A 15124-nucleotide genomic window follows, 5' to 3' on the forward strand; every position below is an offset into this window, starting at 1 on the left:
TGGCCGGCTCGATCACCAGACCTTACACCACTTGACTTTTTTCTATAGGGATATTTAAAGGATCGAGTTTATTGTGATATTCCGACTACACCAGAAAACATGCAAGAAAGAATTCGGCATGCATGTACCGCTATCACTCCGGAACATATTGAAAGTGCGAGACAATCATTTATTTATCGTATTCGAAAATGTGTGGAAGTTAACGGAAGTCATTTTGAACACTTTCTAAAATAATATTGCAGACGTGTTATGTGTGATAGTTGTATAGTTGATTTAATTTTTTTCTACAAGAAATATGATTTTTTTGTTTTTGCGATTATCCTAAGGTAAACATATCTTATACAGTTGAATTTGTTTTTTTCTGAACTACATTACTACGTCGGTGAAAATAAGTCGTCCAATTTAAAAAAATTGTAATGACCTTGAAATCTTAAACAATATGACCTTGAGAAAAATGTTTTGTGTATCACACTATTTGTTCCTTCAATTTGAACAACTTTTTCCTTTGGTATTTTTTTGTATCATTGCAAACAGCAAAGATATCCTAAATGATCGAGTTAGAGGAAACACCCTGTATATATATATATATCAATTAATTATCGTCGCTTGCGTACACGCACAGTCTACGGGACATTAATAACGACTGCAATACCGAATTCTCTGTATAAGCGTCGATTATCAGGTCTCGTTCCAGTTTAAATTAGTTTTCCAGGCCAAACAGAATCGTCGTCCTCGCGTAAATCTACATCCTCGCGAGGATGTTCATTACACGACTTCGTCGAAAAAATTTGTTTGTCCCGAGCGTAAATTGTTCGGGAACGAAGTTTATCGATCACAAAAATGTATTTAACACAATTTCTTAGCTGATCTTTCGAGTTACTTATTTTTCTTCTTCTTTGAGAATCACGATTATCACCTTGAGGTTTCCTCAAAAGTGGGTAGGTATCGAAATTGGCTGACGAAACTAATTTAAACTCGAGAACGAGAACCAAGCTCGGATATTCTGTCATATCCTTGAAGCTCGGCCAAAAGTCACTAATCTCTCAAGTTGATTATCGCCAACGTTGATTAGAAGTGCCATCAAATTACCGTTACGCGGAAAACTCATTTTAAATTCATCAAAGAATGTCGGCGGCTATTATACCAGCGAGGAGAATGACACGCACCGCGTATAATAATGCGGTTCCAGTTTTCCATCCCGACGGTCGCCACCCTCCCTCCCCCCTTCCCCCGATCTCCGCGCGAGTTTAAGCGATTAAGCAATAAGAGGTTAAAAGCAGATTGCGTCGTTACGTCCGATAGTCGTAAACCAGCCAGCAATATAACAACCTAATCCTCTTTATCTCTCTTCGCTTCTTCATAATAAAACAGCGAAACGTGTTCGCGTTAGGGACAAATCTATCGACGTTTCCACGAGTTTCCAATATTTATTCAACAATCGTTCGCGACGGGGGGAGAACTTCGTCAAATTCGAATGGGATTTATTCGGGATCGGTCGATAATTCGCGAATGTGTTCGGTGCGCGATTTTCAACGGGATCGCGAAGAATCGTCTTCACGTTGTGTACAAGCTCGAAATGCGATTTCCGTTTTTCGATAGAAACCCTCGGACCCGGGCTTTTCCGACCGTACATCCGCGAAATGACAATTTGTCCTCATCGGACGACCTTACGACCGACACTTTCGATCGGATATGACGCAGATATAATAGAATTCTCGATGAGCCCCGTCTATTTACCCTCAGCCTTGCAGTAATTTAGCCACTAGTTGATTGTCCATCTGCGTGTTTATTATTGATCGCGCGCGCGTTCGTAAAGCGGGCCGATCTGATTAACGACACGTGGCGCGGCGACGCTCCCATTTCCAACTAGAGCCGTTTTACGAAAAAGAAAAAAAAATTCCCCCGAGGGAAAACTCGCGTCGTTACGTTAACGTAATTTTCCCTCGGCAAACTCATCTTTCCAAGGTCGGGCTTGTGCCCGAACGACTCGATAAATGTCGCCGTTGAAAGATGAGTTAAACGGCAAGCGCGCGTTCTTCTCTCTCTCTCTCTATCTTTCTCCCTCTTTCTCTCTCGCTCTCTCTCTCTCCGCGACACGCTGGAAAAGATTTCTAATTAATTAAACTTCACCGCGCGCATTCAAATGAAAACGCGAACTTCATCCTGTCTCGTCATACCGTGCGGTTTATCGATCCGATAAAGGCACGCAAATGCAGCTGCAAAATCAACATCGCCCTCGAAAAGGTTGAGTAACCTACTTTTCACGTCGCGGCGAAAGGGAGATGCATTCTACCACCGGTTAAACGCGAGCGAGACACGAGCGCCCTTTCTGGAAATCTTTTTTATTGGTCGAGATTATTGAAAACCCATATAATATAAATTTGAAACACGGTAAAAAACAATTTGTACTATTTGTTATTAAACAATAATAATTTCGTTAAACTCGTGTTATCCGAAATACGTTCGAACGTAATTTCAATTCAAAATTCGGAAGTTTTCTCGACCCCACAAGGGATGATCCTACCTCCCCGATTTCAATAACCGGCGTGGTACTTTTCCACTCGTTGTCATTACGTCGTCCTCGAGGGAGCGACTTCCTCACCGTCCGCGCTCGTCATAAGTACACCCTCGTCGACATCGTCTAACGATCGTCGTCCAGGCACAGTAAGAGAAAGAGCAAGATATCGAAAAGCAAAGCAGAAAAAAGAAGAAAGAGCAGAAAAATGGAACGCGAACTATTCGAATTAACGAGAAGAAGAAGAAGAAGAAGAAGAAAAAGAAGAAGAAAAAGAAAAAGAAAAAGAAAAAGAAAATAATATCTCCAACTGTTGAAGTAAATTAATTTTTTTCCAACACTCGGTGCAAAAACTTCACCAACAATTTAATTTTCATTAAAACGTAGAAAAATAAAGATTTAATCGACGTTCCTCGTCAGACTTGTATCAAATGAATTTTCCATTTCCTAGAAGGTAACTGTTTTTCGTGAATGATTAATTGATTCCCGTTTAAGACAAAAGAAGAGAATTGAAACACAAAATTAAATTTCTCGGGACTTGGTTGATTGCGAAATAGTAAAAATAAAGTTTGACATTTCTTATTTCAGTTGTGTTACACTAGAAGCAATAATTAACTGTAATATTTCCATCTGTTTTCTCAATTATTTCATTCTCACTTTTTTTCGAAAATAAAAAATATTTCACATTTCATTATCGCAAAAATGAGCAGCGTGTATAATCGGAAAAGAGGATAAACCTTACCGCGTAAGCGTGTGCAGCGACGAGGCGCGTATGAGCGGCCAAGAGAGGCTTTTAAACGGCAATCGATCGCCGCCGCGATGAGGTCAACGTTGGTTATCCCGAGCGTATACGCGGACCAACGCGGAAGAGAATCTCCGTGGCCTGGCGTATCAGACGGCGAATCGCCGGAATCGCCGTGCCGTCGTATCAGCGCCCTGACCCCCAATTATTCACAATCGGAGCATAACGTACGATAAACGAGCGCGCAGAGATAACGTCGTGCAGACGTGACAGCGAATCCGTGTCATCGTACCGTCATCGTAATACCGTTACGTGTGTTCGCAACGTTGATGCAATCTCTTTGACAATTAAAACAATACCGTTGATCGATGACGACGGCAACGTCAGATCGGACAGGGACGGTCAGAACGATCGCGTCGTCGTTACTATCCGTTGTTGTAAATTTATTACGACGAGAAAGGAACAACGCGCGAGATCTCCTTCTCTCTCTTTTCCATGGTATATAATATCGAAGTCGCAAGTAGATCAGCCGGCGACTGGGCGGACACCGTCTGTCAATTCACGTTGCACCGGCACTGTCACCACTATTCACCGTCACTGTCACTGCCTTCGCCGTGATCGTAGTCGCCGTCGTTGGCATCATCACCCCGCTCGGCAGAGCACCCGAGCGCGAATCGACGACGATGACACGAACCGGCACGAAGAGAAGAACACCTAGTTGGAAACGCGGTGGTCTGTAAACGGAGCCTGCGGCAGACACGGCACGTTAACACCGCGAACGCAGAATCAGCCGCACTCACCGAGAGGGTGTCTTCCTCTATCTTTTTCTCTCACTCTCACCGAAGAGGATCACGACGGCGCACTTCTTCCTCAATGCGACGAAACGGTTTCGCACACAACACGGCAGCGGGGGCAGCTGCTCGGTGTCGAGACGCGCGACCTCGAGGCGTCGTCCAACGACGGCGCCACGCGCCGTGCGGCGTCGCGACGCCGGCGGTGGCGAAAATTCGAGACGCGCCGCGAAACAACCACGTTGCCGCGCCACGAGGGATAAAGAGGGTTGCTGCTGCATTGACGGTGGCGAACGCAGAGCGAATCGATCGAAACCATCGCGGCTGTGCGCAACGAAGCACTCGGTTCAACCGAGCGGTTCGGAAACTTGAATACGTTCCGCGAAACGAAGAAGTGCGAGTCGGTAAAAAGGTAAAAATTGAATTCCGTTTCGGAAGAAACGAAAGCGGGCGTCTAACAAGTTTATCGCTTTCACGCGAGAGTTTTGCTCTTTCCCAGTAAGAATTAAACGTAGAATTTTTCTTTTGAAAATTAAAATTCAATTCTAAAATAATCTCTCGAAAAGTTTGTTAAAATCAGACGTGCGAAAATTTGTTTTTCCAGTGGTAAAATGCGAAACAATGAAATTCCGAACAGTAGAAAGTAATTCGAGTTTTATTTGGCGAACACAATGCGAGTTTTTAATCTAGTATTTTTGAACGTGACGACTGAATAATTTGTGAATTTCGCGCGAAAGAAATTGCTTCTCGCGCGAGAGAAGCACAGCTGTACAACAGTCGAAGAACAAGATAGACTGCAGATGCGATAGGCCGTTGGAAAAAAAAAATAGCAGGGACATAAACGAGCGTGGGCGTGAAAGCGTCACACAATATTCATGAAGAAATATACAATCCCGATCATTCGAAGAGTTACAAGGTTAAAAATAGGATAAACAGGGCGTGTAATTGTTCAATCTAAAATAAAATGACTCTATTTCAGCAGAACGGCAAAACAGAGTCAACTTGATTCACAACACAATCGAATCGATCGACGTCCATTAACTCTTCTTATCTATTTAAGTGTTTATGCCGCAACAATGTACACACAGAACTTGTATTTGTAATGCGATATCGCGATATTACATCTATGTGTACGTACATCGTATACGTTCGGGAATCGCTAATGAGAATCATTGATGCTATAACAAATGTTGCTATGTAAACACATCGGTGAAAGATGAGTCGTTCGATGCATCGGGACGCCGATGCAACACGTATCGCGTGTCAATAAATAAAAACGGTATATATACTCACCTTGCATAGGCCGCGTGGCGCTGCGCGACATTGTTCGCGTGATTTAGATTTAGGCTGTACTTTCGAGTTAGGCGCTTGTGGACGGAGTCTGTCGATATGTCCGCCGACGTGGAAGATAGCGGTCGTTACACGGAGCGATCTCCCGACGCGACGCTGGTCAGCTGTTGTTGTCGTGAAGTTAGCATCAAACGCGCGTCGACGCGGTGTAAAAACGCAATGCGTACAAAATTCTTCCCGGCAACCGGTCGGTAGTGCCGTCGTGTCCAGGTGTCCCGTAGAATTGTCTACGAGCAGGATGACGGTGTCGCTGCCAGCAACGATAAACGATTCTTGACCGCGACAATCTCCTGATCGCGGGACGCTGGAAAAACAATGAAGAATCGGCGATAGTGGTCCTTCCACCGCGAAACGCAGAGGACGAAGAGAACCGAGGCACGTAGGTGACGACGACGGAAATGACGGCGCTGATGACAATGACGTTCTCCGCGCACGAACGAAGACGAACGATGATGAGGAATTCCCGCTGGATTTTCGACGGCGACGTAAGGCACCGTTCAAGTCGGATATTCTGCGGCGAGATAATGACGAGAGGATATCCGGTGTGGGGGGTACGGGGGGTCCTTTGGGGGTGGCGTCCATGTGGGGTGGGTAGTCACCTCCGACCTTCCCTGCCGCCTGCGAGCCACCTCCTCCTCCTCCAGGACCTCCTCCTCGTCCTCGAGGTGCCCCAGCTTTTGGTGTCCGCGGACACCACCCTCGCACACCGCCAAGTTTCACCGATCGGCTCCCACGTTATCAGGTCTCGTGGGTGCAGGCTGCAACAAAAAGAGGCCTTCATCAGAAACCAAACTTCATAAATCAAATTTATTTTCCGTTGCTCGCGGCGTTCGATCAAATTAAAGATAACGTAACTTCGTTTAGTTCGACATTTTAAGGTGCGACAATCGATTATTTGTACACACCTCTAGCGCTACAAATGTGTGTTTTTATGAAATTATATATTTTTTTAAGATATTGCGCGCGCAAATATCCGTAGTCTTCCATATTACATAATTGCTCGTGAAAAATTGTCGAGCTCGGTAAAAAAAAAAAAAAGCAGAGCGGTTGACGTGGGACATATCGACGGTGAAATGAGGAAAAGTGTGGTGAAAAACGGAGTGGCCCATCGAGATATCGTTTGCACAAAAGGCATCGTTCAGCAGCGATTGACCTATCTACCGTTAAATGTGCTGACGTAGAAAAGAGCAGCGGTAATAATGACGTAGCAAAAATGTATATGATAATCAGATAACAAATAATAACAAACGCGCGCACTTATGACTTGATCGAACACAACGATAAAGACGTTTCAAATCGTCGCAATAGTACAAAGACCAGAACCGGACACATTACTTCAAATTGATCGAATGTGTATTAATGTTGTATTTTCCCCACATATTGTAAACTTCGTTCACAATAAAAAAGTCAATATTTCCCCAAATCATATTTTTTGTTGTACTTTATTTTCACATATTCTAGTGTGTGCGCGCGATTTATTAATGTTCAATACTGTTCAGCGAGAACACCGCAATCTCATAATGAGAAATTATGTGAGAAAACTAATTAAACCTCACGTCTCGAACAATACACGCGACAGATAATTACCGGGAACATTTATTTTTTCAAGAACCAAAAGGACAAATTACAGTTACACGAACGTTAAATTGCGATTATTATATCGACTTTAAATCTAGTTGCGCGTAATTTTACAGAAACCTCATTGTCAATACCCGAACTGTGCCGCGCGATACATTATACATATTTTTACCAGATATTTGTAGGTTTATGTTTACGATGAAATATTCACTAATGAGAATTATATCGATTATCACTTACGCGTTCGTTAGTTATTTACCAAGTTACGGTTTTGATTGTGTTGTGGGTTATATTGTCAGGATATTTTGTCTCCGTCGTGCTTGTAACAAGACAAAACGCAATTTCTATATAATTTTATCAACACTGAGTCTCGATATCGGAGAATTTTTTTTTTTTTTACCAAGATCGGTCTATCTATTACAAACAATTTTTATACTGTCTTAGATAACTTACTGCTTCTCTCGATACACCGATTAGTCACGGTGTAATCTTTCAAGAAGCTGCACGATCTCAAAATAAATATCAAATTTCCATACGTTCGATTTAATATTTACTCGATCGATTGTTCAAAACTAGACGATCTCTCGAGCCACATTCACTCGATCGACCTTTTGCTTTTCGTCTGTTATTCGGCATCTACCAACCTGATAACGGATTATCCGCGTTGAACTGATCGTTTACGCATGACGACTGCGTTTTCAAGCGGATCGAGCAAAGTGTCAAGTAAAAAAGATTTATTGAATTTCGTATCTTTTTTGAAAATGGAGTCGCAAAAAATATTAATCTTCATTATGTCATTCGTCGTACATAAAATATAATATTTAAAAACTTGGAAAAAAAAATCACGATCAATCCGCGCGAACGAAATTACATATCGGGGCACTTAACGAGTGTTAATGGCGGCCGGTCACGAAAAAGGGACCGATGAAACGTGAAATGTGGAACGCGTGAAATCCAGTTCTCGATCCCGTATCTCAAGGACGCACATCGGCATAAACCGTACTTCGTTACCGTACGCCGAGCCGGTGTAACGCTTAATGGTCAATCGAAGTAAAGTCGCAACCAAGCTTTACCACCCTCGTTACGTATTCACGTATCCTTGGATTTGCAGAGAACTTTTGTCGCGGTCTGACGTGTCCAAGGAAAATTGTTTATTCAATAAACCTGCCGCGAGCTCTTTATGAATTTTTTTTTTTTTTTGGAGAAAGACGAGTTGAGAAAACTCGCCTCGTCTTACGGAGAGTTTGATCGTGTTCGCGTGTGTCGTATGAACGTTTTCGAAGAGGGGAACCGCGACACGATCGAGAGATCGCGATGATACGAGTTTGACGTAGCGAAGATGTATGACTGACGATCGTTGTGCCAGATTTTCTTATTTTAGTCTCTTTCTCTCTCCCTTATCTCTTCGATCGTATCATAAATTTATTTCTTGTAATGTAATAGAATTTCTTATATTAAAATCAAATGTTTGCTTGGCTTCTCATTCTACTTACAAATTATTTTCGATGAAAAACAAATAGAAATACAATACAGTAGATTTTATTGTATGGATTCGACAATTCGATCTCAAAAACTGCAAAGTTTGTGGAATAAAGTAGTGGAAAGGTATTGTAGAGGATTAATAATTTCATTGAACGACCTCGCGCACACGCGACAGAGACGTTCCACAAATTATCGCGTAGCCTCGTGTCACAGGGTAGGTAGCCGTGACGTCGTTTGAAGGTTTCAGCTGTCGGCATGAATGAGGCCTTAACGTATGCTTTATCGTCCGTACGATGATAATTGAGTTAACGCCGTGCGCGGCGCGTGTGTGGAATGAAATCTACAAACCAAAAGAGAGAGAGAGAGAGAGAGGAGAAGGGAGGAAAAGAGGGAGGGAGGAAAGAGAGAGATATAGGAGATATCGGACACCAACTTATGAGCTCGCTTAAACTTGGCTCGGAATTAAATCATCCTAATGAATTAACGGGAATTAATGCGGTGTTTGTGTCGCGAATTCCCATCCGCTGATGCTGCGCTGATTTAATAATAAAGATTAAGCAACGCTCCGCGGACAAAAATAATTTCACGCTACATAGGAGTTTCGTAAGTTTCATAAATCGTATGTGAATGAATGAATATTTATATATATCAGGTATATTTATACACTGAAAAAGAAGCGATGTGAACCAAATTGTGGTTAACTGAATGAATTCATGAACGTTATATTATATATATAATTCATATACGTATAAAACATTCATGTAAATTTATATATATATATATATATATATATGTATATAAATAGAGCAGCGACACGAAGATTTAATTACGTGTTGTTTTTTTTTTATATTTGCTCGGCTTTTTAAAATTTCAGATTCAGCGCTACGCCGCAGGAAGTGCACGGCTATTAATTTTAAATGAATTAATTAACGATCTTTGCGAACTTACGAGTGGCGAAATTCCTGTTCAACTTGCGAACTGTGAAGTATAACGGTAGCACGTGTAACTAGGCACTACCCGACTCGGATCAATACTTGGAATATTTCTTCGTTCAAGTGGCCCCCGCGCGCGAATATTTAGGGTTTCTCTAGTCGATCAATATCATAATGGAAAAAAATTACAATAGGTAATTTATTTCCAAATTAAAATAAATAAACGCTCACACGGAGGAAAGGTAGCGAAACAGTAAAATAACGATGTGGAATAGTCTGACAAGTCTCGAGTATCTAGTCGTTATCGCGAAATCACGAAACAACGAAATGGCTCGCGAGAGCTGTTTCCAAAAAAAAAAATTGGTCTCTTGCCTTGCGAGAGAAACCGCGTGTATAATTCTGTAATCATAAAATATTATTTGTTCACGTTTAAATCCAAAATATATTTAAATAAGAAGATTAGAGAGATAAGTAATTTCAACATCAGAGATTAGAAAAACAAGTTTGACTGTGAAAAATTGACTTTTCATAGAGAAAGACGCTCTTCTCGGTAAATTTTATTGTTTGATAAAATATTGTTAACGATGATTAGAACAATTGGGAACAATAATTGAACTTAGTAAAATATTAAATATTGATATTTATATTAGTTTAAACGATTGTAGTTTTTAACTAAAAGTTAAATGTTTTTTTATACCATATACAAGTTTCCTCATGTCTCCATCAGTAGAAATTTAAGATAAAACGAAATAATCATAATACAAATGTCAGTATCAAACTCTTGCGATATTTCGCGGAGTTTTGACGTCATGTTCTCTCTCGGTTGTATATCACGCTCTCCGCGCGACGCACAAGATCGTCATTCTTCATCTTTCTCTTCGGAGCGGTAAACATTTTATATCCTCGTCTAAAAGTGTTCGCGCATCAATACGTATCCGACGTATTCTCATAAAAATGCTGCACAACGATAAGGAACACGTATCTCCCGATACAGCTCGCGCGTATCGCAACGCGCGAAATACTGGCGTCGATCGTAAAAAGCAATCGAGATGTAACGAAATCTCAAAACCGGTGCTAACGTGTTTCCGTCGTCGTTAGCGATTTCTCTTTTGATCGACACTTCCGTTTAAACGATTTTTATCAAAGAAAGCTCATAGAGCAACGTCGCAATCTCTCAAATATATGACGACGTAACAGCAAGTACAATCCCATGAGTAAGACTGCGTTCGGAAACATATTACTCGTGTGTTATAATTTTATCTTTATTGCTCTTTTAGAGATACAAACCAAAGATAGACGCTCGTATGTACACGAGTGGTGTTTCCGAACGTGGTCTAACACAAGGTAAATTTAAATTTCGCGTAACTTTTGCTCACAACAGACGCGCGCACGAAAATTGCGCTCCACAACGTGCGCGCAGAGAAAATTGCGAAAACATCACGCGTTTTCAAATGACTAATTCGGTTATAAAAACAAAAAAGCGCGCTTATTCAAATGTTTTGATTAAGAATGAGAATTGATAGCACGCGACATACGCGAGCGACGATAACGCGGAGAGAGAGAAAAAAAAGCAATTTAGTTTCTAATTACATTTTAATTATATATGTAATTAAAATCCAATATATTTCGGTGTGAGCGTTCTGTTATCTGTGAGAACAAACGAAACAAAAAACAAACTTATCTCGAAAGAAAATATAAATTTCTCGTGACATGTTATAATATATAGGTTGTAATCCGAACTATAATACACACATCCTATATATATATCCTCCGATCCGATAAAAAGTTGGAAGCGCGCGCAAAACGCGCGACAAATCGTTGTGTGACGGAATTACGTTCTGTGCATAAACCGTTGGAACAGGATTGTTCTCCAGAGACTCTCGAGAGTCTTATGCAGACAGACGGGTGTGTGCAAGTCCGCCGCGCGACACATGCACCACCTGTTTGCTCGCGCGCACACTCGTATATACCTATGCCATACAACACAAATTGCACACACACAGTTCAGAAATCCTCGAATCGTTATTTTGTTATTTCGCCGTTATTTCGCGCATATTTCAATTTTACGCCGGATCAGACAATCGTCGAGCAATATCGATGCAAATGCACTTTTAATACGGAGCGCGACAAATAGCTGCAGCCCCGCACGTGCGCCATATGGCGCAAATCCCCGCGGTGTATCTTCCGGTAGGTCGACTGAAATTTGATCATTATCGAGGCTCGTGTTTTCTCACAAGCGCGTCTCCTCGATCGAAAGAAAAAAAGAATCGATCGCGAAACATCGTTTTTTTTTCTCCAAAGGTCAAATTCAATCTATCGGCAAACAACATCGCGCAACGCGTTCTCTTACCTTATTTATACTCGCGATTTATCGTTAGGCGTAAATTACGACGACGACCGCGTATAAACGTTACGACCGCGCGGATTCAAGATTAGCCGTTCGATTGTGCAACTACCGGCCGAGAATAGTTCATATAAAGGTTGCTATATAGAAGTTAAACAGAAAGAGATGTATCATTATACATCGACAGGCATATATTATTATTTATTATTATTATTATTATTCAATCCGGTCATTTTTTACGATCCATCAACGAGCGCTATCGCGCAACTGCGACAGCCATTGAAACCCGCGATATTTATTTTACAGCCTGGTTTGAGCGCGCGAGTTTAGGAAAATTTGTCGGCTGCGGCGTGTCGAGTGCAACAAATCCAACAACGAACGCGTAGTACGCATCCGCGCTAAAACAAAGTCGAAGCGGGACGTTGAAATCCGAGTCGGGATTTAGAAATTGCTTGGCAGTTGCAGAACCGGTAGTAAATTTATATCGCTCTGGTCTGAGAGAGCGAAAAACAAATACACACAGAAGAGATTTCGGAAACTCGCAAAATTCACCGATATGTAATTACCTCGTATTTTTGTTTATTTAGCTGTAGGTAGATAGATGGTGGTAGGCGCGGACTGAGTTTCTGCAAAGCTCGTGCGGAAAATTGTTTTATCGCGCAAAAATAGCACGCGATGCAAACAGAAATTTGTAATTTCGTTTTTTTATCTTTTTTTATTTAAAAAATTTTTTTATAGCTCCGATAAAAACTTTAGTGACGTCGCCGTTTCGCAAAAAACGAGATTTAAGACTGTAAACAAAGTTAAAGACCGTAAACAAAAACGCGAGGAAGAGAGATTGCAACGCGCGATCTCTCTTTTTCGAAACGAAAACATATATATTCGCGCGACGAATGATGCGGAAGCTCGTTCGTTGGAAAAGTAAACTATGTGCGCACGGATGCGCACATATTGACGAGATCACGAAGTCGGGCGTTCGGCCAGATTCTGTTAATTTTTCATCCCCGCTCTCTCTCTGATCCTCAAATATAATCGAGATTGTATAATCTTTAACGGGAGAAATCGCGCCTCTGTTTCAAAATCAACGGGAAGCGAAAGAACACGTTGCGAAAATCCGCAAAACTGGAATATCTTCTCGGAAACATCAAAATTGAGTTTTTTTTTTTTTTTTTTTATTAATTCTTATTTGTCGTTCGATGTGAATTAGAAATGAAGCGGCGATGGAAGGCGGTTGTGTAACGCATAGTCGTCGATCGATCGGCGTTATCACGTATGTTAGAATCCGTTCGTATAAACCTCTAAGAAAAAAACCGAAATTTTGCATACGGCAAAGATAACAAGTTTTGCGCGTACCATTTGCATGATAATTAAAAGAAGAGAACAAGAAACACACGAACGGTCGTATCAGCGATCGTCCCATACACACATCGCCGCTACGCCTTCTTTGCGATTCTTATATATATAAATCTACACCTGTGTGTATCTAACTGTCCATAGAAGAGACGTGCATACGATCATCCAAGAAAGGATAATGTATCGCGCGACGCAAACGACATTGTAACGTCATCTTCATTGATCGTTCAGTGGCCAACGAGCAACGTCAGGTCGTCTCAGAATGTTGCGATCGTGTGTATATATACGAATGCACACGTTCGAGTATATTTTAGATATTCAAGAGCAACAATAGTGGAAATTCCACACATACACACAATCCTTGTAACAAAATTTAAATTACTTCATATTTTTAAAAAAATATAGGTGTAATTGAAAACATTTGTTTAATTTCTTATTTATCTTAAAATTCTCTCTATTATATTTTATATAAATAAAAACTTTTAATAGAAAAATTAATAATATTGATATTAATATTGACCCAATATATGATTAATTCATAACCGCAACCCGTCGCGCGCGTTTCGTGCGAGATAGACACGGTAGAAAAAGAGATCGAATCTCACCTTGAAGACGTCGGTTCTTCGTCGTCATAACTTAGCATAGTAGAACTTTCATTCGACGCGCTCGCAATCGGTAATCATTGGCGGGAGTTCGTTGTACGCGCGCCGTTTCTTTCTCGTACTCGAGATAAACAAGAGGATCTCGATCCGGGACTTTCTCCGTCAATCGTCGCTTCTGTAGTTGTTTGCGTCATCGCGACCGCATCGCGTCACGCTGGAAATTCCAGCGGCAAAACTTTTCGCTCCACGATCCCCTCGTTTCTTGTCTCTTTTTGATTTATTATCGACAGTCCGTGTGAATTCCCGAAGCTTACCCGGCGTGCGTTCACGTCGACTGGCCAACGTAGTCGCGGCTACTCCCCCCGTAGGGTCAAGGTCGTCGAGAAGAGTCTTCGATCGGACGATCAACTGGCGAGGAAATTGAATCGAACTCGATGCACACGCCGCGAAAAAAAAACGCACTCGTTCTGACGAATTTACTTCCCACATATGCCACACAACACAGAGATTTGCGTGTTGGTAGTTAAAATTAAAAAAGAAAAAAAAGCCGTTTCTGTGAACACGAAAGAACGCTCGCGTTTCACAAAAAGTTCGCGGCCTTGCGATCGCTCGATTAGAAAAGCGCCACAGCGAGCTTTTGAGCGCCAATCAGTCGAGAGATGACCAACAGCTTCTCTCCCCGGTTCTCTCTGTATCCGCTCAAAATATAAATCCGGCAAGTGTCACAAAACGCGTTCCTGGATAGATTTACAGTCAATCTGGTAAAAAAAAAAAATAAAAAATTCAGTACTTTCCGGTCAACGAGTCTAAAAAATGTCGGTCACTCGACCCGAAGATCAGCGACGCTTTCGCGAGCGAGGAAGGCACTTTGGGACTCGTCGTTCGTCTCTCACTGTTTCTCAGCATCCGGTCACGTACTACGTTTAGGACGCGGCGAGTGTCGATCGCATGTGTGTCGTGACGGCTCGTGCCGTCGAGAACTGTTCTCCTGGTCGACGTCACGCGCGCCGTAGGCCGTGCTCGACTGGCCGATCGGTGCGCGGTCGGCCACGCCGACATCTCCCGCAACAGTGGAAACGGACGGCGCAAGGTGCGTGCGTCTCCGCGACATAAGAGGGAGAAAGACAGAGAAAAAGAAAGAGAGAGAGAGAGAAAGAGAGAGACGGCAAACACTATATTATCCGAAAACCTGTTACAAGTTTAATCGGTCAATTAAAAAAGATTAATCGCAATAACCGATTATCTTTTAAGTGCGCCGCTTTGAAATGATAAATAATTATTCAAACAACAAAAATTATACGAAAGGAAAATATATACGAGATGAACCTTCATAATTCACATAATCTACGTTTGTGTAACATAATGCACGAGACGCGCACGTTGCGTAAATTGTAGATTTGTTATTGTTGCATCGCGTTTTTTTTTTTTTTTTTTT

General features: G+C 41.8%; 1 protein-coding gene across 7 annotated transcripts in view; it reads right to left on the bottom strand.

Moving 5' to 3' along the window:
- Positions 1-15124, bottom strand: part of LOC109859299 (phospholipid-transporting ATPase ID) — a 50481-nt gene that overhangs the window by 23019 nt on the left and 12338 nt on the right. For 5 of the 7 annotated variants that reach the window (XM_020437410.1, XM_020437409.1, XM_020437408.1 and 2 more), the window contains exons 1-2: positions 13693-14691; positions 5342-6156 (exon numbers count right to left, since the gene is read on the bottom strand). In XM_020437410.1, coding sequence (XP_020292999.1) covers positions 5342-5372 — 31 coding nt within the window. In that variant the 5' untranslated portion in view covers positions 5373-6156; positions 13693-14691. Of the gene's footprint in view, positions 1-5341; positions 6157-13692; positions 14692-15124 lie in introns of those variants that run through there. The other 2 variants (XM_020437405.1, XM_020437404.1) reach the window with 2 other exon arrangements.

This window comes from Pseudomyrmex gracilis, unplaced genomic scaffold (genome assembly GCF_002006095.1).
Source record: "Pseudomyrmex gracilis isolate BER0280 unplaced genomic scaffold, ASM200609v1 scaffold_256, whole genome shotgun sequence".
Lineage (NCBI taxonomy): Eukaryota > Metazoa > Arthropoda > Insecta > Hymenoptera > Formicidae > Pseudomyrmex > Pseudomyrmex gracilis.